General features: G+C 43.7%; 1 protein-coding gene across 2 annotated transcripts in view; it reads right to left on the bottom strand.

The window, feature by feature from the left end:
- The window catches only part of adamtsl3 (ADAMTS-like 3), a 661,690-nt gene that overhangs the window by 43,558 nt on the left and 593,612 nt on the right, over window positions 1-24,520 (bottom strand). For both annotated transcript variants that reach the window (XM_060852820.1, XM_060852818.1), the window contains exon 22: window positions 9,200-9,327. In XM_060852820.1, coding sequence (XP_060708803.1) covers window positions 9,200-9,327 — 128 coding nt within the window. The remainder of the gene's footprint in view (window positions 1-9,199; window positions 9,328-24,520) is intronic.

The following is a 24,520-nucleotide window of genomic DNA, read 5'->3' as shown; positions in this document are numbered from 1 at the left end:
TGAGTCCTCCTGTAGACAATAAATTAGATTGCGTCAGTTGGCAAGATTCCTGGTCCTATTATCCATCATCATAAGTGACATAAGATTACAATTTATTGCAGTTAATAATCCGCAGTGGGAGAACAGTTTTCTGCTATGATTGCTATCACAAACCATGCTCAAACTTTAAGCCAAGATTACGTACAGTTGTATATATAGAGCACTGCAAATATAACTGTATGCATTCTTTCCATCAACAAGACAGCTTGTTTCATCCTCAATAACAATCCCACTCTTACTGCAACACTTCTCCATGGCTTTGCTGCTATACTATTCCTATCTTCCACCTGATGGAATGCTGTGGCCTGTATTGCATGAATTGCATCCTTTCCAACACTAAGTCTCATTTCCCCATATTAAATGTTTGCACCCTGGTCTTTACTGTAACTTGATTCAACCAAGGATAAATGTCTGTATGGCTGGACATTTAATGAAGAAATACCTCCAAGAATAAATCATTCCAAAAATAATTGAACACTGTCCCTTTCAGTTGTTATATGGGTGCATTGGAAGCTACTGATGTTTAGTTTGTTCTTGATAATCTTCACTGACTTTCTGCCTGCCCATATATCAATTTCACATCTTTGGTGGGAGGGAAGGGGGGGGGGGTGTGCACAGTGGCTCAGTGGTTAGCTCTGCTGCCTTACAGCATCAAGGTTCGATTCCAGCCTCGGGCAACTCTCTGTGGGGAATTTGCATGAGTTTGCTCCAGGTGCTCTGGACCTCCCACAGTTCAAAGATGCACAGGTTAGGATGGATTGGCCATGCTAAATCACCCATAATGTCCAGCGATGTGCAGGCTAGGTGGGTTAACAGGATTACAGAGATGGGATGACTCTGGTTGGGATGCTCTTTGGATGGTTGGTGAGACTCGATGGGCCGAATGGCCTGCTTCACTCTGTAGGGATTCTAATGATTATCGTCATCTACAAGTCTCTTCCTCATTTTGTTTCACCTGAATTCTGTCAACGTATTCAGGCCTATGTTACTCTTCTCTGATTCAGGCCTTCTTTGCATCTCTAAGAACTTTACACTCTCTGTGGAGGTGGGGAGCTGAGGGGAGGGGTATCAAATTGGGCTAACCCCAGCATTAAGAAAGCTTCCCCTCACACTGCTGGGAGTCACCATCGTGTCATGCAAGGTAGTAGCAACTGCCCAGTAAAACCTAGGGGTAGCCTTGGAGCGAGGCTAGAGGCAGTGACTCATCTTTGGGTTCAATACCCTGTGACCAGAAATCCCAGACCAAAGTGCTGAATGTCACTTCACATTTAGCCACACTGTACTGCATCTGCTATGTGTTTGGCCATCCTGAATCACCTTGAGGTCCACCCTCGTCTTGTCAATACAGGCTGCCGGAACCTCTCACAGGACAAACATGCCTAACTCTGGAGACACAAAAAAAAATCCAAAGACTGCGGATGCTGGAAATCAGAAACCAAAACAGAAATTGTTGGAAAAATTCAGCAGCTCTGGCGGTATCTGTGGAGAGAAAGCAGAGTTAACATTTTGGGTCCAGCGACCCTTTTTCAGAACTGATTGGAACTGGGAAAAGGTAGGTATACATGCTGAAGGTGAGGTGTGTGGGCAGATGCAGAATGAGTAAACAAGTTGGAGATGGAGCCCAGAGAGATAGTTGGACAAACAAAGGAATGGGTAAAGCTGGGAGAATCAATAGCTGCTAATAGGGACAAATAGTAGCTGACAATGGGATGGTTGTGGTAGTGACCCATGTGATGACAAGGCCCAGTGTGGGGGTTGGGGTAAGGATGTGGGAGAAGGTGTCTCAAGCCCTAAAGGTGTTGAACTTGATATTGAGTCTAGAAGGCTCCCAAGTGAAAAAGGAGGAGCTGTTCTTCCAGTTTGTTCAGAGCTTCACTGGATCATCGCAGCACACCTGAGACAGAGATGTTGGCCAGGGAACTCAGTGGTGTGCTGAAGTGACAAGCAACAGGAAGCTCAGGGTCTTTTTGTTGAACAAAATGTAGATGTTCTTCAGAGGGACCGCTTAGTCTGCGCTTCGTCTCCCCAGCATAGGGATGACCACATTGTGAGCAGCGATACAGAAGACTAGATTAAGCGAAATGCAGGTAAATTGCTGCTTCATGTGGAAGGTGTGTGTGTGTGGGGCCTTGGTGAGGAGGGAGGATGTGAATAGGCGGGTGTTACATCTTCTGTGATTGCATGGGAGGGTGTTGCAAGTGGAGGAGAAGTGGGCAAGGGTGTCCCAGAGGAAATGGTCTATATGGAAGGCTGACAAGGGAGGGGAGGGGAATATATGCCTAGTGGTGGCATTCCACTGGAGGTGGCTGAAATGGCAGCTTACAACCCTTTGGAGTGGCTGCTTGCGGGGTGGTAAGTGAAGACCAAGGGCACCTAAACATCGCTGTGGGAGAAAAGAAGTGGATGAAGGCTGAAGTGCAGGAGATGGGTTGGACATGGTTGAGAACTCCATCAGCTACAATGATGGGGACTCCTTGGTTGAGGAAGTTGGGGAACATATAGAAGCTGGCATTTGGAACAAAAGCAGTGGAGATAGAGAAACTGAGAGAATGAAGTCTTCACAGGAAACAGGATGAGGTAACTGTGGGTGTCAGTGGCTTCATAGTGGATATTGGTGGCCAGCCTATCCCCAGAAATGGAAACAGTAATGTCAAGGAAGGGAAGGGAAGAGTCAGACATGAAGGTGAGAGTAGGGTGGAAATTGGAAGTGAAATTGTTAAACGTCTCCAATTCCAAACAAGAGGGGGAAGCAGCACTGATAACATCATCGATACACCAGAAAAGGAGTTGTGGGTGTGGGGCAGGGGAGGAGGGAGGGGGCAGTTACAGTACGACTGGAACAAGGGGAGAGTTCCATGTACCCCAAAAGGAGACAGGGCATCACTGGGACCCATGCAGGTGCCCATGGCCACATATGAAGAAAGTAGGATGAGTTAAAGGAGAAGTTGTTCAAAGTGAGGATGAGCTTGGTCAGGTGGAGGAGGGAGGTGATGGATGGGGACGGTTCAGGCCTTTATTCCAGGAAGAAGCAGAGAGCCCTTAGACCACCCTGTTAGGGTGCAATCCCTTCACACGTCCATGGTAAAGAGGAGACAGCTGGAGCACTCAAACGGGAAATTCCAAAACTGATGTAAAGCATCACAAGAACTGTGGATGTAAGTGGGCAGGGACTGAACAGGAGAGAACACAAAATGGAGTCAAGGTAGAAAATGAGGAGTTCTGTGGGGCAGTATCAGGCAGAAACAATGGGTCTGCCTGGGCGGTTCTGTTTGTGGATTTTGGGAAGGAGGTAGACACAGACTGCGTCAGGTTGTGGGATAATGCACTTGAAGGCAGTGGCGAGGGGAGAACACCAAATGAAATGAAACCAATGATTGTTGTGGACCAGCCAAATGTTACTTTGAATTAGTCATTGGGGACTCCATAGTAAGGGGAACAGATAGGAGGTTCTGTGGGAACAAGAGAGACTCACAGTTAGTGTGTTGCCTCCCAGGTGCCAGGGTGTGTAATGTCTCTGATCGTGTTTTCGGTATCCTTGAGGGGGAGGGGGAGCAGCCCCAAGTCATGGCCCACATAGGCACCAACGACATAGGTAGGAAGAGAGATGGGAATTTAAGGCCGAAATTCAGGGAGCTAGGGAGGAAGTTTAGAGCTCAAACAGAGTTGTTATCTCTGGTTTGTTGCCTGTACCACTTGCTAGCGAGGCAAGGAATAGGGAGAGGGAGGAGTTAAACATGTGACCACAGGGATGGTGCAGAAGGGAGGGTTTCAGATACCTGGATAATTGGGGCTCTTTCTGGGGTAGATGGAACCTCTACAAACAGGATGATCTTCACCTGAACCAGAGGGGTACCAATATCCTGGGGGGTGGGGGGGGGGGGTGGAGTTTGCTAATGCTCTTTGGGAGGGTTTAAACTAATTCAGCCGGGGGATGGGAACCAAACTTGTAGTTTGCGTATACAGGAGGTTTGCGTATACAGGAGGTTTGCGTATACAGGAGGTTGAGAGTAGTGGGGTCAGAATGAGGTTTTAAGGTTGCAATAGGTCTCCAGCAACCAAGAAGGTGGTTTGTAGTGTGTCTACTTCAACGCCAGGAACATCCGGAATAAGGTGGATGAACTTGCATCCCAGGTTGGTACCTGGGATTTTGATGTTGTGGCCACTTAAGAGACCTGGATAGAGCAGGGACAGGAATGGTTGTTGCAGGTTCCGGGCTTTAGATGTTTCAGGAAGAACTGGGATGTTGGTAAAAGAGAGGGGGTGCTGGTGTGGCATTGTTAGTCAAGGACAGTATTATTGTTGCAGAAAGGACTTTTGAGGACCCATCTACTGAGGCAGTATGGGTTAAGATTAGAAGCAGGAAAGGAGATGTCACACTGTTGGCGGTTTTCTATAGGCCTCTGAATTGTTCCAGAGATGTAGAGGAAAGAATAGCAAAGATGATTCTCTATAGGAGCAAGAGTGACAAGGTAGTTGTTATGGGGGACTTTAACTTCCCAATCTTGACTGGGAATACTATAGGTCAAGTACTTTAGATGGGTCAGTTTTTGTTCAATGCGTGTAGGAGGACTTCCTTACGCAGTATATAGACAGTAAAAAATGAGGTCTGCAGATGCTGGAGATCACAGCTGCAAATGTGTTGCTGGTCAAAGCACAGCAGGTTAGGCAGCATCTCAGGAATAGAGAATTCAACGTTTCGAGCATAAGCCCTTCATCAGGAATAAGAGAGAGAGAGCCAAGCAGGCTGAGATAAAAGGTAGGGAGGAGGGACTAGGGGGAGGGGCGATGGAGGTGGGATAGGTGGAAGGAGGTCAAGGTGAGGGTGATAGGCCGGAGTGGGGTGGGGGCGGAGAGGTCAGGAAGAGGATTGCAGGTTAGGAGGGCGGTGCTGAGTTGAGGGAACCGACTGAGACAAGGTGGGGGGAGGGGAAATGAGGAAGCTGGAGAAATCTGAATTCATACCTTGTGGTTGGAGGGTTCCCAGGCGGAAGATGAGGCGCTCCTCCTCCAGCCGTCGTGTAGTTGTGTTCTGCCGGTGGAGGAGTCCGAGGACCTGCATGTCCTCGGTGGAGTGGGAGGGGGAGTTAAAGTGTTGAGCCACGGGGTGATTGGGTTGGTTGGTTCGGGCGGCCCAGAGGTGTTCTCTGAAGCGTTCCGCAAGTAAGCGGCCTGTCTCACCAATATAGAGGAGGCCACATCGGGTGCAGCGGATGCAATAGATCACCAATATAGAGGAGGCCACATCGGGTGCAGCGTACCAATATAGAGGAGGCCACATCGGGTGCAGCGCACCAATATAGAGGAGGCCACATCGGGTGCAGCGCACCAATATAGAGGAGGCCCAGGCCAACAAGGGGCAAGGCCACATTAGATTTGGATATGATGAGCACTTCGGTGATAGTGACCACAATGGAACTGACAACCGGAAGCGGCAGAGACAAACCACTATAAATGCCGGAGGAAACATCACAGAAGCACTTCACAGGAGGCTCCCAAGCACCTAGACAGGGGACGAAACGTTTTGCAACACAAATTCCCAGCTCGGCGAATAGAACCACAACAATTCGGTTTTGTTCACTTTAGCGATGGAAAGGGATAGGTATATACTACAGGGTAAGAGTTATAACTGGAGGAAAGGCAATTACGATGCGATTAGGCAAGATTTAGGATGCATAGGATGGGGAAGGAAACTGAAGGGGATGGGCACTATTGAAATGTGGAGCTTATTCAAGGAACAGCTACTGCATGTCCTTGATAAGTATGTACCTGTCAGGCAGGGCAGAAGTGGTCGAGCGCGGGAAGGTGGTTTACGAAGGAAGGTGAATCTCTTGTCACGAGGAAGAAGGTGACTTATGTTAGGATGAGATGTGAAGGCTCAGTTGGGGCGCTTGAGAGTTACAAGTTAGCCAGGAAAGATCTAAAGAGAGAGCTATGAAGAGCCAGGAGGGGACATGAGAAGTCGTTGGTGGATAGGATCAAGGGAAACCCTAAGGCTTTCTATAGGTATATCAGGAATAAAAGAATGACAAGAGTGAGATTAGGGCTGAAAATGTGTTGCTGGAAAGCCGCAGCAGGTCAGGCAGCATCCAAGGAGCAGGAGAATCAATGTTTCAGGCATGATACCTTCTTCAACCCTCCAGCAACACATTTCCAGCTCTGATCTCCAACATCTGCAGTCCTCACTTTCTCCTAGAAGAGTAAGATTAGGGCCAATCAAGGATAGTAGTGGTAAGTTCTGCATGGAGTCGGAGGAGATAGGGGAAGTGCTAAATGAATATTTTTCATTAGCATTCACATTAGAAAAAGACAATGTTGTTGAGGAGAATATTGAGATATAGACAACTAGACTAGATGGGATTGACATTCAAAAGGAGGAGGTGTTAGCAATTCTGGAAAGTGTGAAAATAGCTAAGTCCCTGGGCCAGATGGGATTTATCCTAGGATTCTCCAGGAAGCCAGGGAGGAGATAGCAGAACCTTTGACTTTCATCTTTACTTCGTCATTGTCTACAGGAAGTGGGCCAGAAGACTGGAGGAAAGCAAATGTTGTTCCCTTGGTCAAGAAAGGGAGTAGAGACAACCCTGGTAAATATAGACCAGTGAGCCTTACTTCGGTTGTGGGTAAAGTGTTAGAAAAGGTTATAAGAGATAGGATTTATAATCATCTAGAAAAGAATAAGTTGTTCAGGAATAGTCAACACGGTTTTGTGAAGGGTAGGTCATGCCTCACAAACCTTATTCAGTTCTTTGAGAAGATGATCAAACAGGTTGATGAGGGTAAAGTGGTTGATGATGTGTATATGGATTTCAGCAAGATGTTTGATGAGGTTCCCCACGGTAGACTATTGCACAAAATAAGGAGGCATGTGATTGAGGGTGATTTAGTGGCTTGTATCAGTAATTGGCTAGGTGAAAGACAGCAGAGGGTGGTGGTTAATGGGAAATGTTCATCCTGGAGTTCAGTTACCAGTGGAGTACTGCAAGGATCTGTTTTGGTCCACTGCTACTTGTCATTTGTATAAATAACCTGGATGAGGGTATAGAAGGATGGGTTACTCCATTTACGAATATCATGCCGGTCGGTGGAATCATGGATTGTGCTGAAGGATGTTGCAGGTTACAAAGTGACATAGATAAGCTGCAGAGCTGAGCTGAGAGGTGGCAAATGGAGTTTAATGCAGAAATGTGTGAGGTGATTCACATTGGAAGGAGTAACAGGAATGCAGAGTAGATTAGATTCCCTACAGTGTGGAAACAGGCCCTTCGGCCCAACAAGTCCACACTGACCCTCCGAAGAGGAACCCACCCAGACCCATTTCCCTCTGACTAATGCACCTAGCACTATGGGCAATTTAGCATGGCCAATCCACCTAACCTGCACATCTTTGGACTGTGAGAGGAAACCAGAGCAGCCGGAGGAAACCCACACAGACATGGAGAGAATGTGCAAACTCCACACAGACAGTCTGCCCGAGGCTGGAATTGAACCTGGGACCCTGGTGCTGTGAGGCAGTAGTGCTAACCACTGAGCCACTGTGCCACCCCAGTGTACTGGACTTATGGTAAGATTCTTACGAGTGTAGATGAGCAGAGAGATCTCGGTGTCCATCCCTGAAAGTTGCCACCCAGGTTGATTGGGTTGTTAAGAAGGCATATGGTGTGTTAGCTTTTACTAGTAGACGGATTGTGTTTCAGAACCATTAGGTTATGCTGCAGCTGTACAAAACGCTGGTGTGGCCACACTTGGAGACTTGCATAAAGTTCTTGTCACATTATAGGAAGCATGTGGAAACTTTGGAAAGGGTGCAGAGGAGATTTACGAGAATGTTGCCTAGTATGCAGGGAAGGTCTTATGAGGAAAGGCTGAGGGACTTCATTAGAGTGAAGGTTGAGAGGTGACATATAATTGAGACATATAAGATAATCAGAGGGTTAGATATGGTGAACAGTGAGAGTCTTTTTACTCAGATTGTGATGGCTAGCACGAGGGGACATAGCCTTAAATTGAGGGGTGATAGATATAGGACAGATGTCAGAGGTAGTTTCTTTACCCATAGAGTAGTAGGGGCATGGAACGCACTGCCTGCAACAGTGGCTCGGTGATTAGCACTGCTGCCTCACAGCGCCAGAGACCCAGGTTCAATTCCAGTCTTGGGCGACTGTGTGCGCGGAGTTTGCACATTCTCCCCGTGTCTGCACGGGTTTTCTCAGAGTGCTCCGGTTTCCTCCCACAGTCCAAAGATGTGCAGCTCAGGCGAATTGGCCATGCTAAATTGCCCACAGTGTTAGGTACATTAGTCAGAGGGAAGGGGGTCTGGGTGAGTTGCTCTTATGAAGGTTGGTGTGGACTTGTTGGGCCGAAGGGCCTGTTTCCACACTGTAGGGAATCTAATCTAATTTAATCTAGCAGACTCGCTAACTTTAAATGGTCACCAGATAGGCATATGGACGAGAATAGTGTCAGTTAGATGGGCTTCAGATTGGTTTCACAGGTCGGCGCAGCATCGAGGGCCTGTACGACGCTGTAATGTTCTATGTTCAAATGTAGGCAGGATTGTCATTGACTTTCACATTGGGGACCCAGCTTCAGCATAAAATGTAACCCTTTGCTCCATTTTTGGCTACAAGTTGTTGTTAAAAGAAGTGTTCATGGCATGTGAATGTCGCTAGTGAGGCCAACATTTATTGCCCATCCTTAATTGTCCTCTGAGCAGGTGGTGATGAGTTGCCTTTCTGGGGAGGGGATACACCTGCAGTGCTGTGAGGAATGAAGCTCTGGATCAATGTCAGAAACCTGCCTCCCTCTTGTCAAAACTTTCCTTTTAAATACAGATAGTGATTCCTTTCCCAACATTCCTTTCTCTTGAAAGAACTTGGGAGATGTTCCATTCACAATTTACAAAACTAAAATACATTGAATAAGTCAGAAAAAGTGACGTGTTTTTACTAGATAAGTGATTTTTGTTTACGTCTGTACTAGTTTAAAAAAAAATCACGATTTCACTATCGCACGCAGAAAAAAAAATGAAAGTAACTACTCGTCTGATCAAGCCGCTGTAATATTAGCATATGCAAATTTTGTTTTCATGACTTAGAAACAAATTATAGAATTTCTAGTTCTGTAACATTTATTTTTAGATTGAATTTCAATTCACACCTACCTGAATACAGTAGTAACGAGGTTTCAGTATCTGTTCCAAGTTCATTGCTCACTGTACATCCATAAAGACCAGCATCCTGGCTTGTGACATTCTGGATCTGAAGTCTTCCAGAATCAAGCAGCAACGTCCTGTAAGATCATAAATGGAAGTCCAAATGATGGCGACCATTCAAGTTATTTGGCATATCCTACGAAGTTTGACATAACAGACACACAAAAAAAAATCAAATAATCTCCTCGTCCCACAGATTGTGACACATCTCACACACCTTTCTGTGAAGCTAAAGTGGTGCAATTCTGAACTATCATCCAGAAAAGCTAGTGAGTCTGTCAACAGAATTATCCAGTCACTGCCCCAAACCATTTGACCAAACTAGCACACACTTCCAAAAACCCTTCCTCACACCTATGTCACATATCCTGAAAGATGAACTTTGAAACTCTTCGTTTCACAGCATCCATCTGCCTCTCAACCGAGTTGTTGCCTTCACAATCCAAGGTAGTCCTCAATCCCTGGTCTTAATCAATCTTCCTGTTCCTTGACGGATCCAGAATTGGTTTTCAGCATTGTTATTTCTGTCGCTCTGTGGCTGAGTTGCAGTCTGACTTGAAGAATTTCACTGAAGTCTGCATTACATTTCGCAACACATATTCCACACAATTTCTCTCATTAATTCAAGTCTAAATACGTAAACATAAATTGGGCTAAAGATTTGAACTCATCCGGTCCATTAATGCCCTTCAGGGAAGGAAACTGCTACCCTTACCTAATCTGGCCTACATGTCATTCTGTTTGCCTTCATAGCAATCGGGTTGACACTTAACTGTCCTTGGGGCAATTTGGGATGGGCAATAAATACGACCTGTCCAGTGAGGCCCACATCCCCTGAATTAATTTTAAAAAACTTTTTCTGACCTTTTCTAATAATTGAATTTACCGGTGCTAGTTTTCAGCCTTGATGTGATACATGTTTAGACATGACAATTTTAAAACTGTTTTCAAAAATTTAAATAATAATTGAATATATTTATGATGTCGGTGTATGATTAACAACTGTGAAGAGATCTACAAAACTAAAACAAATATAGAGCTATGTGAGGTCACACTCAATCTGCATAAATAATGGATTTTAGTTATATTCCTGGTATGAACCTGAAAAGAAAACACGAGTGGATTTTCATTTATGGAAGCATCTGAATGCGGTGTGTCCTTATAAGGATGTGAGACTGCCCTCCAGTTGCTGATAATGCCTGAAAAAAAAATTGGGTTTTTTCTATGTTGTGCTTACATAGCTCCACTTCCTCAAGTTAGAGAGAGTCAGTTTAGGACAGAGACTAACAGAGAAGAAACACGTGGTGAAAATAAAATCAGAATAAGACCGGAGAAGAACAGGAAGTGACAGAAGCCTCTGAAAACAGAATCAGGGGAAAAGAAAACAAGAAAAAAAGGAATGTTTAATGAACAGGACTTGCAGAGTGTGGACAAACTGGTGAGGGAGTTGCAAAACAGGGAAAGGGGTGGGGAAGAGAGAGAGAGAGAGAGAGAGAGAGAGTAAATAATCAGTGAAGGATCAATAAGTGTAGGAAATTAATAACCCTGGGAGATTAAAGTTGAGAGAACAGAACCAAACCACAAATAAAATACATCCCAGATTGGATGAATTTTTCATTACCAAGGATGGGGAAAAGTTTTGGCTGTAAGAGCTGCTCCTTTTTTGAGGTATTCTAGGTGTTGGAGGCGATTTCCTTGAATTCCAGGTGCAGCAATTACTGTTTTATATCTAAGCTGTTGCGTTGTTTTGGAACTTTGGGGTAAGAAGATCACAACAGTTGCACTTTTAAAGGAGGTAGACAAAAGGCAGTGTCCATATGGTCAGTGAGGGAGAGAAAGAAACCTACACTGCTAACTGACACAGCTGTGAATCTACACAGTTACTGCCTTTGCTGTTTGAGTTCATGTATCTCTGGACATTGGAGTGCATCTAGGAAATATTAAGCAAAAAATTCACAGTTGGCCTTGGAGAAACCAGTGTGGGCAAGTGCACAGCACAGGAACAGATAAGTGCATAGTTTTTAACGTGTAACCTTGCCGTAAGTCTACAGTAGTGCATAGAGTGGATTCTTTCTTTATTATATGTTTTATTGAGATTGGTCTCTTGATTAATCTTTTTAAAATATAAACCATAAATACTAAGTTACCCTGGAGCACTGCTTTTTTAGAGCTGCATATAGTGAAGGAGTAAAAATGGCCTTTAGTGGAGTGATATGCTCTTCTTGTCAGATGTGGGAGTTTAGGGAGAGTTCCATGTTACTGATAATTATGTCTGCAGGAAGTGCCTTTGGTTGCGAATCCTATCAGATTGCATGGATCAGTTGGAGTGGCGGTTTGAGGTAATAAGGAATTTACAAGAGCTGGGGGTGTGACAGATGGCAGATATAGCAAGGGAGAAAAGCTGCAGATAGAGTCAGATAGATGAGTTAACTCCAGGAAAGGTAGGAGGGGTAGGCAGGTAACATAGGAGTCTTCTGTGGCTATCACCATTTCAAACAAATATGCTGTTTTGGAAAATGTAGGGGGTGAAAGATCTCAGGGGAATGTAGCATGAACAACCAAGTTTCTGGTATTGAGACCAGCTCTAACATAATGAGGGGTATGTTGGGTTCCAAGTAATTGTGACAGGGGACTCTCTAGCAGAAGCACAGACACACGGTTCTGCAACTAGCAGCGAAAAATCAGAATGGTGTGTTGCCTTTCTGGTGCCAGGATCAAGGATGTTTCAGAGTCGGTGCAGAATGTTTTCAAAGGGGAGAGGGACCAGCAATAGATTGTTGTACACATTGGAACCAACGACAAAGGAAGGGAAAAGGATGAGATTCTTAAGGGAGAACATAGCAAATTAGGCAGCAAATTAGAAAGCAGGTCCTCGAGAGTAGTAATAATACCTGGATTACTCCCAGTGCTACGAGCTAGTGAGGGTAGGAGTAGGATGATAGAACAGATGAATGTGTGACTCAGGAACTGGTGTATGGGAGAAGGATTCACATTTTTGGATCAATGGAATCTCTTCTGGCATAGAAGTAACCCGTACAAGAAGGATGGATTGCACCTGAATTGGAAGGGGATAAATATACTGGCAGGGAGGTTTGCTAGATTTGCTCGGGATGATTTAAACTAATAAGGTGGAGGTGTGGGACCCAGGAAAATAGTGAGGAATGAGATCAATCTGATACTGGTACAGTTGGGAAAAGTTGCGAGTCAAACAGTCAGAGCAGGTAGGAACAAAACAGAGAACAAGGTAGGATAGATAAATTAAACTGCATTTACTTCAATGCAAGAGGCCTAACAAAGAAGGCAGATCACGCCCTGAGTGTGTGACGCCCATGGGTCTGGGATATCATAACAATTACAGAAACATGGCTCAGAGACGGACAGGACTGGCAGCTTAATATTTCAGGATAGAAATACTATAGGAAGGATAGAAAGGGAGGCAAGAGAAGAGTGGAATGGCATTTTTGATAAGGGATAGCGTTACAGCTGCACTTAGGGAGGATATTCCTGGGAATACATACATACATATATGGGAATATTTGGGTTGAACTGAGAAATAGGAAAGGGATGATCACCTTATTGGGATTGTATTATAGACTCCCTAATAGCCAGCAGGAAATTGAGAAATGTGTAAGGAGATTTCAATTATCTATTTGTATCATTGATAGTCACAGGTGAGGTGCTAGAAGACTGGAGGTTGGCTAACATGGTGCCCCTGTTTAAGAAGGGTGGTAAGGACTAGCCAGGGAACTATAGACCAGTGAGCCTGACCTCAGTGGTGGGCAAGTTGTTGGAGGGAATCCTGAGGGACAGGATGTACATGCATTTGGGAAGGCAAGGACTGATTAGGGATAGTCAACATGGCTTTGTGTGTGGGAAATCATGTCTCTCAAACTTGATTGCGTTTTTTGAAGAAGTAACAAAGAGGATTGATGAGGGCAGAGCGGTAGATGTCATCTATATGGACTTCAGTTAGGCATTCGACAAGGTTCCCCATGGGAGACTGATTTGCAAGGTTAGATCTCATGGAATACAGGGAGAACTAACCATTTGGACACAGAACTGGCTCAAAGGTAGAAGACAAAGGGTGGTGGTGGAGGGTTGTTTTTCAGACTGGAGGCCTGTGACCAGCGGAGTGCCACAATGCTCGGTGCTGGGTCCTCTACATTTTGTCATTTACGTAAATGATTTGGATGTGAACATAAGAGGTACAGTTAGTAAGTTTGTAGATGACGCCAAAATTGGAGGTGTAGTGGACAGCAAAGAGGGTTACCTCAGATTACAACAGGATCTTGACCAAATGGGCTGAGAAGTGGCAAATGGAGCTTAATTCAGATAAATGCAAGGAGCTGCATTTTGGGAAAGCAAATCTTAGCAGGACTTATACACTTAATGGTAAGGTCCTAGGGAGTGTTGCTGAACAAAGAGACCTTGGGAATGCAGGTTTATAGCTCCTCGAAAGTGGAGTCACAGGTAGATAGGATAGTGAAGGCGGCGTTTGGAATGCTTTCTTTTATTGGTCAGAGTATTGAGTACAGGAGTTGGGAGGTCATGTTGTGGCTGTGCAGAACATTGGTTAGGCCACTATTGGAATATTGCGTGCAATTCTGGTCTCCTTCCCATCGGAAAGATGTTGTAAAACTTGAAAGGGTTCAGAAAAGATTTACAAGGATGTTGCCAGGATTGAAGGATTTGAGCTATAAAGAGACCTGAACAGGCTGGGGCTGTTTTCCCTGCAGTATCGGAGGCTGAGGGGTGACCTTATAGAGGTTTACAAAATTATGAGGGGCATGGATAGGGTAAATAGACAAAGTCTTTTCCCTGGGTGGGAATTTGGATGGATATATGAATAGGAAGGGTTTGGAGGGATAGGAGCTGGGTGCTTGCAGGTGGGACTAGATTGGGTTGGGATATCTGATCGGCATGGACAGGTTGGATAAAAGGGTCTGTCTCTATGTTGTACATCTCTGTGACTCTATCTGTAAGAATAGGTAGGCTGGTTGTGATAGGGGATTTTAACTTTCCAAACATAGACTGGGATTGCCATAGTCTTAAGGGTTTAGATGGAGAGAAATTTGTTAAACGGTTACAAAAAAATTTTCTGATTTAGTATGTGGATGAACCTACTAGAGAAGAAGCAAAAATTGACCTACTCTTGGGAAATAAGGCAGGGCAGGTTACTAAGATGTCCGTGCGGGAGTACTTTGAGGCCAGCGATATAATTCTATTAGTTTTAAAATAGTGATGAAAAAGGATAGACCGGATCTAAAAACTGAAGTTCTAAATTGGAAGAAGGCTAATTTTGTTGGTATTAGGCAAGAACTTCAAAAACTGATTAGAGGTAGATGTTCACAGGTAAAAGGACAGCTAGAAAATGGGAAGCCTTCAGAAATGAAATAACCAGAGTCCAGAGACAGTATAGCCCTGTTAGGGTGAAAGGAAAGGCTGGTAGGAGTAGGAAATGCTGGATGACTAGAGAAATTGAGGTTTTGATTAAGAAAAAGAAGGAAGTATATGAGATTGAGTGAATCCTAAGAGGTGTATAAAGGCAGTGGGAGTAATACTTAAGAGCGAAATCAGGACGCCAAAAAGGAGACATGAGATAGCTTAGTCACATTGGGTTAAGGCGAATCCAAAGAGATGTTATAAACACATTAAGGACAAAAGGGAACCTGGGAGAGAATATGGCCCTTCAAAGATCAGCAAGGCAACCTATGTGTTGAGCTGCAGAAGTGGGGAAGATACTAAATGAGTATTTTGCATCAATCTTTACTGTGGAGAAGGACATGGAAGATATAGAATATGGGGAAATATTTGGTGAGGGAAATATTTGGTGACATCTTGAAAAATGTCCGTATTACAGAAGAGGTGGTGCTAGATGTTTTGAAACACATAAAAGGTGGAGAAATCCCCAGGACCTGATCAAATGTTCTCTAGAAGTCTGAGAGATGTAAGGGAAGTTAATTGCTGGGCCTCTTGCTGAGATATTTGTTTCATCGATAGTTACAGGTGAGGTGCCAGAAGACTGGAGACTGGCCAATGTGCTGCCGCTATTTAAGAAAGGTGGTAAGGAAAACGAGCTATAAACCGGTGAGCCTGATGCCGGTGGTGGACAAGTTGTTGGAGGAAATCTTGAAGGATAGGATTTATACATATTTGGAAAGGCAAGGACTGATTAGGGATAGTCAGTATGGCTTTGTGCATTAGAAATCACGTCTCATAAACATGTTTGAGTTTTTTGAAGAAGTAACAAAGAGGATTGATGAGGGCAGAGCAGTGGATGTGATCTATGTGGACTTCAGTAAGGCATTTGACAAGGTTCCTCTTGGTAGACTGGTTAGAAAGGTTAGATCTCATGGAATACTGGGAGAACTAGCCATTTGGATACAGAACTGGCTCAAAGGTAGAAAACAGAGGGTGGTGGTGGAGGGTTACTTTTCAGACTGGAGGCCTGTGACCAGTGGAGTGCCACAAGGATCGGTGCTGGGTCGGCTGCTTTTTATCATTTTTAATAAATTATTTGGATGTGAACATAGGAGACATAGTAGTAAGTTTGCAGATGGCACCAAAATTGAAGGTGTAGTCAACAGCGAAATAGATTACCTCAGAGTACAACTGGATCTTGATCAGATGGCCAATGGACTGAGGAGTTTAATTAAGATAAATGCAAGGTGCTGCACTTTGGAAAAGCAAATCAGAGCAGGACATATACACTTAATGCTCAAGTCTTGCAAGTGTTGCTGAACAACGAGACTTTACAGTGCAGGTTCATAGTTCCTTGAAAGTAGAGCACAGGTAGATAGGATAGTGAAGAAGGCATTTGGCATGCTTTCCTTTATTGGTCAGAGCATTGAGTATAGGCATTGGATGGCCACTTTTGAAATACTGCGTGCAATTCTCGTCTCTTTCCTTTGGTAAGGATGTTGTGAAACTTAAAAGAGTTCAGAAAAGATTTACAAGCATGTTGCCAGGGTTGGAGGATTTGAGCTATCGGAAGAGGCTGAATAAGCTGAGAGGAGTGTTGAAGGCTGAGAGGTGACCTTATAGAGGTGTATAAAATCATGAAGGGCATGGATAAGATAAATAGACAAGGTCTTTTTCCTGGGGTGGAGGCGTCCAGAACTAGAGGGCATAGGTTTAGGATAAGAGAGGAAAGATTTAAAAGGGACCTGAGGGGCAGCTTTTTCACACAGAGGGTGGTGCGTGTATGGAATGAGCTGCCAGAGGAAATAGTGGAGGCTGGTACAATTACAACATTTAAAAGGCATCTGGATGGGTTTATGAATAGGAAGAGTTGAAAGGCATATGGACCAAGTACTGGCAGGTGGGACTAGATTGGGTTGGGATATCTGGTCAGCACGGATGAGTTGGACCTAAGGGTCTGTTTCCATGCTTACATCTCTATGACTCTAAGTGGGATACATGGTTTCAGACACTGTTCAATCATGGTGTAATTTAATTTTTTATACATTTCGTTGATTTACTTTCTGTATATATTTCAGGATTGAATTTTTTTTATTTTCTGTGTGTGTAAAAAGAGATTAAACCATTTAAAATAACATGCATTGGTTTTGCAAACACACCATTAAAGAAACCCAACTTTATTTTCAAACATAATCAGACTCCACAGTCAAGTGAATTTTTTGTGACTAAAAAAATTTCAAGGGAATCAACAACCATGGTGTTTAACTTGATTTTTCACAAAATAAACACACCTCTTATTGGTAAGAATCAAATATAAAGCTGTACTCTCAATGCTGTTCTGAAACTTCAATAAAGCCAAAATAAAATCCACATTGTTGAGTTTGGCACCTATTTGCTGGAACAGGCTCAATAATCATAACACAGATTACTATTTGCATAATACATCCACAACTAGGTTTAGGAATACAAGAATAATAAGCCTGTCAAATCAGGTCACACAGGGAACAAAAATAAGTGCAGGCATTGTGATAGAAGCAGGGACTTGTCATTTTTATAATGCAGAATCAGAGTCCCTACAGTACAGAAGCAGACCATTTGGCTCATCAAGTCTGTACCAACTATCCCAACCACGTAACCCTGCAAGTGTTTTTGTTTAAAACCATGGATAATCCACCTTGCCTACTTGTCCCTGGACACTACTGGGTTATTTTTTACCTTGGTAAATTCACTTAACCTGCACATCTTTGGACTGTGGGAAGAAACCAGAGCACCCAGAGGAATCCACGCAGACACTGGGAGAACCTGCCAACTCCACATGGACTGTTGCCCAAGGCTGGTATCATGGTGCAGTGAGGCAGCAGTGGTAACCACTGTGGCACCAAGTCATCTGCTTAACTTAATAACGTATAACTTAATATGCAAAATGTTAGATATTTCACAGAATGCTGTAGGAACACTGCTACAAAGGGCAAATTTTGCTGCATATTAATGTGAAATGCGCAGCATTAGCAGGATTTCAAAAATGCTTTACCTTAAATAGAAGTATCACATAGCTTGGTGAAATGCCAGACTGTCAGATGTGTATTTGGCTCCAGTTTGGAAGAGCAGCAATGCTTGAACAGTGTGGAAGAGCAAGAGTGAGGGCCAGAGTTTTACATTTCACTTCCTTCTGACTTGCGAAAGCACAGCATCTCAAATTGATTCACTGAAGTGTTAACGTAAACACTGTCACTCTTTTATTAATTGCTATTAACATGAAAACTTGCACCACACAGGAGCCAGGCAATGTCCATTTTGAACAAAAAGAATCCAACAATCTCCACTTGAACCTCCGTGGAATTTCCATAGCTAGCAACATTTCAATATTAATTCCCCATTATGTGGGGTTACTGCTGACCACAAACTGAACTGGACCAATCACATAAATACTGTGGGTAAGACAGGAGGTCAGAGGCTGGGAATCCTGCAGTGAGTAGGTGATGGGGGAAAAGAGTACAATTACAACATTTAAAAGGCATCTGGATGGGTTTGTGGATAAGAACGGTTTAGAGGGATAATGGCCAAATGCTGGAAAATGGGATTAGATTAGATTTGGATGTCTAGATGGTGTGGATGAATTGCACCAAAGGGTCTGTTTCCGTGCTGTACAATTCTATGAGTAATTCACTTCCAGACATCCCCCCCAAGGCCTGTCCACCATCTGCAAGGCACAAGTGTGATGGAAAACTCACCACTTTTCTGGATGAGTACAGCTCCAACTTGACAAGAAACTTGACACCAGCCCATTTGGTTACAACTCAGTCCACCAATTTGAACATTCACTCCCTCACTGCTGAAAGACAGTGGCAACTGATTTACTGTATAACAACTCACCAAGGCTCCTGGCAGCTCCTTCCTGAACTGTGACCTCTATCACTTAAAATGGCAGCAGATGCACAGTGACAGTGTTTGCTGTATTTGTTTCTGCCACTGCATGGATTTCCGAGGTCTGTGAGTGGCAGTACTTTCCAGAAGTAGAAGCTGTGCTTTGGCATGACACGGCACATGTGGAGATCCTCCTAGTGGTTACACTGCCATGAAGTGCTCCATTGGCAACAAGATCAGCTGCAAGTTCCCCTCCAAACCATTCCTCAACATCCTGACTTGGAAATGCATCACTGTTCTTTCAGTAAAACTGGTGCAAATCCTAAAATTCCCTCTGTATTGGAATTGCAAGTTCCTACACTTCAAGGGCTCCAGCACTTAAGGAGGTGCTCACTACCACATTCTTGAGGGCAACTGGGAATGAACAACAAATATTGGCTGAACCAGCCACTCCCACATCATACGGAAGGAGAAAATAAAATTTTGCACAACAATCTCATAAAATAAAATGCACACAGTTTCTAATGGATTCAAGTGGTGTAGGTTTTCAAAAAGATCTATTGGGTCTCTTGGCTTTAAAAAACTGAGAGATGTAAGTAAATTAAAGAACCAGAAATGGAAATTTTCCTTTTCTGGGATATTTTAAATCTCACTTGAGAATTTTGGTCCTTAGATTGCTGATAAAAATCCTTCTATTCGAACCAACACAAAATGCTGTTTTGGTTTTGTCTTATGCAATTTGTACTGTCCATTGTATTGAGCAGAAAGAAGTGATTTGCAGAAAAGTAACTGAGCAACAAAACTAATACTTCTCGTCTATCATTTTTCAAGGGAATCTTAACCCAATTACAGAATGGTAAAAATGATTAGTTGTTCCTGGGAATGTACTGAAATGCAAATAGTTGTTTATTAGTTTAGTAAAATGTAAATGGGTTCTGAATTAATTTAGCTTTAAACATCTCATTCAGGACAGTGAAGAAAAAAATCCTAAAATACTAAATGTTAACAGCTGCAAAGATCAGTCAACAACTGAGTCAAACAACATTCATGTCCCAAAAGTGTTTCAGTGAGAAGTAAACAAACATTTTTTATTCACTCATGGAATGTGGGCATTGGTGGCAAGGTAGACAATTGTTGTAGAGATCAGAGTGGTGCTGGAAAAGCACAGCAGGTCAGGAGCATCCAAGGAGCAGGAAAATCGACATTTCGGGCAAAAGCCTTTCATGAGGAATGGAGGACTGGAGCCTCCAGGGTGGAGAGATAAATGGTGACAAGGTAAGCAATTGTTGCCTATTTCTAATTGGCCTCGCGAGTAGCTAAGAGTCACCCACATTCTTACAGATCTGGAGACACATATAGGCCAGGCTAAGTGAGAAGGGCAAATTTCCTTCCGTAAAGGACATTAGTAAACCAGATAGACCCTACATGGTCAGCTTTCACAACTCTTTCTCCAATACATTATTGATGTTATCGGTGCTGCTTCCCTTTCTTGTCTGGAACTGGAAAAATCTACCAATTTTGCTTCCGATTTGAAATCTGCTATCATCTTCACCCGGTCCATCTCTAACTCCTCTTGCTGTCTGTGTCCACCCCATTTTCTGCACCTCTGCCCTCACCCCTTCTCTTCCCCCACACAACAACAAAAGGGCCCCCTTGGTCCTCACTTTGCACAGCACCAACATCTGGATCATAAGCTACAATTTCCACCATCTCCAGAGGGATGCCACCACCAGGCACATATTCCCCTCCCTTGTCAACCTTCTGCAAAGACTGTTGCCTCCTGGACACCTTCCACTCCCAACACCTCCTCACACTGCCATAGCACCTTCTCATCCAATCGCAGAAGGTGTAACCTGCTGGTTTGCCTTCTCCCTTCTCACAATCCAAGGTTCCAGAAACAACTTCCAAGACAAGCAGTAATTTACTTGCACTTCATTAAATCCAATCTATCGTATTCGCTGCTTACAATGTGGTCTCCACTGCACTGAGGAGACAAAAAACACACTGGGCTACTGTTTCGCAGAACACCTACATTCGGTCCACAAATATAACCCGAGCTTCAAGCTGCCTGCCATTTCAACACACCACAGTGTTTCCACGCCAACATTTCTGTCTCAGGATTGCTGCAGTGTTCCAGTGAGCCTCAGCACAAGTTGGAGGAATAATATCTCATTTTCCCCTTTGGGACCTTGCAGCCCTCAGGGCTCAACATCAAATTCAATAACTTCAGAACCTGAATATCTTCCATGTTCTTCACCCACCGCTAACCCTAGGGTCTGTCATCAAATAGGGCTACTTTCAGCACAGTCAACCTATTTTTATCTGCTTATGGTCCCCATGGCACAATGGCTCAGTGGTCAGCACTGCTGACCCACACTGCCAGTTTCGATTCCAACCTCGGGCGATTGTCTGTGTGGAGTTTGCACATTCTCCCTACGCCTGCGTGGATGTCCTTCGGGTGCTCCGGATTCCTCCCACAATCCAAAGATGTGCAGTTTAAGTGAATTGGCCATGCTAAATTGCCCATAATGATCAGGGATGTGTAGGTTCGGTGCATTAGTCGAGGTAAATGTTAAAAAAAAAGTAACAGGGTAGGGGAGCAGGTCTGGGTGGGATACTCCTCGGAGAGACACAGCGAGAACATGCAAATTCGACACAGACAATCGCCTGAAGCTGGAATTGAACCTGCGTCTCTGGTACTGTGAGGCAGCAGTGCTTACCACTGTTTTTCTCTCTCTCTGGACTCTACTTTCTCTCCACAGTTGCTGCCAGACCCACTAAGTTTCTCCAGCAATTTCTGTTTTTATTTCTGTTTTCCAGGATTCGTAGTTCTTTGTTATAGGTTTTTAAGATAATTGGCAACAGCTTAATCGTACCCATGAAACTGGTGCTTAATTACATAAACATAAAACAGTACAGCACAGTACAAGCCCTTCATTCCTCGATGTTGAGCCAACCTTTTATCCTATTCTAAGACCGGATTAACCAACATAGCCTTTGTTGTACTATCTTCCATGTGCCTATCCAAGACTTGCTTAAATGCCTCTAATGTATCTGACTCTACCACCACTGCTGGCAGTGCATTCCACTTACCACCACTTTCTGTGGAAAGAACCTACCTCTGACATTTCCCATAACCTTTCTTCAATCACCTTAAAGTTATGCGCCTCTTTTATGTCAATTTAATTTAAAACTACTGACATAGTAGGATTCAAATCCATGTTTACAGACGTCTGGATTACATGTCACTAAATACCTTTCTCCACAAGTGGGGTGAACATGAAAATTCAGAGTAAATGATAATATCAGTTGCAATTCTCTCTGCATTTCATCCCATTTATTAGTTATCTGCTTTTTAATAACCAAGTATTTTCATGAATGCACCATTTGAATCTATCGGGCAAATGCACTAGTCCCTCTCTGCCAGTGATTATCCAAGTTTAAAGGAATGGAGGTTGAGGAGAGCATGGTAGCACCAGTTCTCTGATACTTCAAACACAAGTTTCTGCAGGATCTTTACTGATATCAGTTATTACTAATGCACCTAACCCACACACTCCTGAACATTATGGGCAATTTAGCATGGCCAATTCTCATAAGCTGCACGTCTTTGGATTGTGGGAGGAAACTGGAGCACCCGGAGGAAACCCATGCTAACACAGGGAGAATGTGCAAACTGCACACAAACATACGCCTGAGGACGGAATCCTGGTGCTGTGAGGTAGCAATGCTAACCACTCCTGCCTTTTCCCCGCAACCCTTGTAACCTTACTTCTCAAGAGACTATCTATCTCTGTCTTAAAGACACTCTACAGCCTTCTACAATAATGAGTTTCACAGATTCACCACACTCTGACTGAAGAAATTTCTCTTCATCTCACTTCTAAAGGATCATCTCTACACGCTGAGGCTGTGGCCTCGGGTCCGAATTTCTCCGATGAGAGGAAATATCTTCTCCACGTCCACTCTATCCAGGGCATTCAGTATCCTTCAGTAAACTTTCATCAGATCTCCCCTCATCCTTTTGAACTCCATCGAGTACAGACCTGAAATTCTCAACTGCTCCTCATCTGACAAGCCCATAATTCCCAGGATCATTTTTGTAAACCTCCTCTGGAACCCCCTCTACAACTAGCATGTCTTTCCTTAGATACAGGGTCCAAAACTGCTCTCAATATTCCAAATGCAATCTGACCAGGAGCTTTTACAGCCTCAGCAGTATATTTCTATCTATGCTAACATTACATTTGCCTTCCCAACTACCAACTGAACCTGCATGTTAACTTTACGACATTCCTGAACTCAAGAGTCCCAAGTCCCTTTGTGCTTCAAATTTCTGAAGCCTTTCCCATTTAGAAAATAGTCTACTTCTCTATTCTTCCTCAAAGTTCACAACTTCACTTTCCTACATTGTATTCCAGCTGCCACTACTTTACCCACTCTCCTCGCCTGTCCAAGTCCTTCTGCAGCCTCCCCACGTCCTCAACCTATCTTCGAGTATTGAATCATGGAATCCCTACAGTGTGGAAGCAGGCCAGTCAGCCCATTGGGTCCACAGCAATCTTCTGAATAGTTTCCTACCCAGGTGCACCCCCTACCCTGTCCCTGTATTCCTGCATTTCTCCTGGCTAATCCACCTAACCCACATCCCTGTACACTCTGGGCCATTTAGCACGGCCAATCCACCTCATTTGCACAACTCTGGACTGTGGGAGGAAAGCAGAGCACCCGGAGGAAACCCAACAGACTCCATGCAATCATCAGAAGAAGCAATCAAACCCGATAGGTCCACAGTGCTAACCACTCTGCCGCCCCTTCAAAAGTAATTCACTTTATGTACGTTACTTTGGAATATTCTGTTTTATTACAATGAGGTAGGTCTTAATAATATTTATAATATATTGAGAAGGAAACAAACTAAAGGGGAATTTCGAGGGTCTGATCTGACTGATATTCCATTTCATTGCAGGACACAGAATTGCTGGGGAAATGACATCAAATTAAGAGTAAAACCTCCTGCTCAACTGCTACTGGGAAAAGTCAATAGTAATTATTGAGAAGTTGCAGAATCAAAAATAATGATGCAACAGAGGATATAAGATGTTTAATGAAAGTATTCAACTGTCATGCCATTTATCTATTACTAGTTACTCCTCATTAACAAGGTCAGTTACATGACAGATAATAATATCAATTGATACCAAGTAAGAGTTAGACAGTCGGATGGGGACAGACTTAGACAGATCATATTTTTTCCTATTGATTTCCTATCGTAATATTGTAGCTTTCTCAGACAATGCTTGTGTATGTACATGTCAAACGTCAAAAAGATCTAGCAATCTGCCATAACTTATCAAATGAGACCATCAGTTCACTTGAGACCTTTCAGACATTTACAACTAGTTCATTCTTTGGTCCACTGGATCAAAGTCGAGGTATTGATTTTTACAGTGAAGGGGAATTATTAGTACAATTTATCAGACGGATGTCAGAGGTCACTTGGTGGGATCATCATTCAGTGATGCTCCATTGAAAGCTGCCCTCATGATGGCCTCAGTAAAGTACAGGTCAGTTAAAAAATGCGACATGGTCCACAGATGTGACAGGTATCTCAGTTTGTTGCTGCAGTCCCATGGTGTTGTCAGATATTCATTCACCTTCTTCACCATAATCCAAGGCTGTCTGGAAGAAGATATCAAGTATGCTCCATTTTCATGAAACGATGCATTCCTTTCCCAGGTTTCTGACTTCAATAATTTCAAAATTGATTGATTTTTGCTCCCTATACCATGCCTGAACGTGGCCGAGTGGACTACTGTAATAGCTAATACCGTGCTAAGAAACTGACCCCAAAGGATTAACTTTAAATGGAGGATTAATGTATTTTATTGGTACAATCAATGTTGGAGCTCCTGGCCATTAATCTGGTGTATATCTCTCTCTCCCCTCTGTCAGGCCCCTGTACTCACACACCAAAATGATTTT

Source organism: Hemiscyllium ocellatum, chromosome 39, assembly GCF_020745735.1.
Source record: "Hemiscyllium ocellatum isolate sHemOce1 chromosome 39, sHemOce1.pat.X.cur, whole genome shotgun sequence".
In the NCBI taxonomy this organism is placed as follows: domain Eukaryota; kingdom Metazoa; phylum Chordata; class Chondrichthyes; order Orectolobiformes; family Hemiscylliidae; genus Hemiscyllium; species Hemiscyllium ocellatum.
The sequence above is the reverse complement of the archived record's forward strand: the minus strand, read 5'-3'. Positions and strand labels throughout refer to the sequence as shown.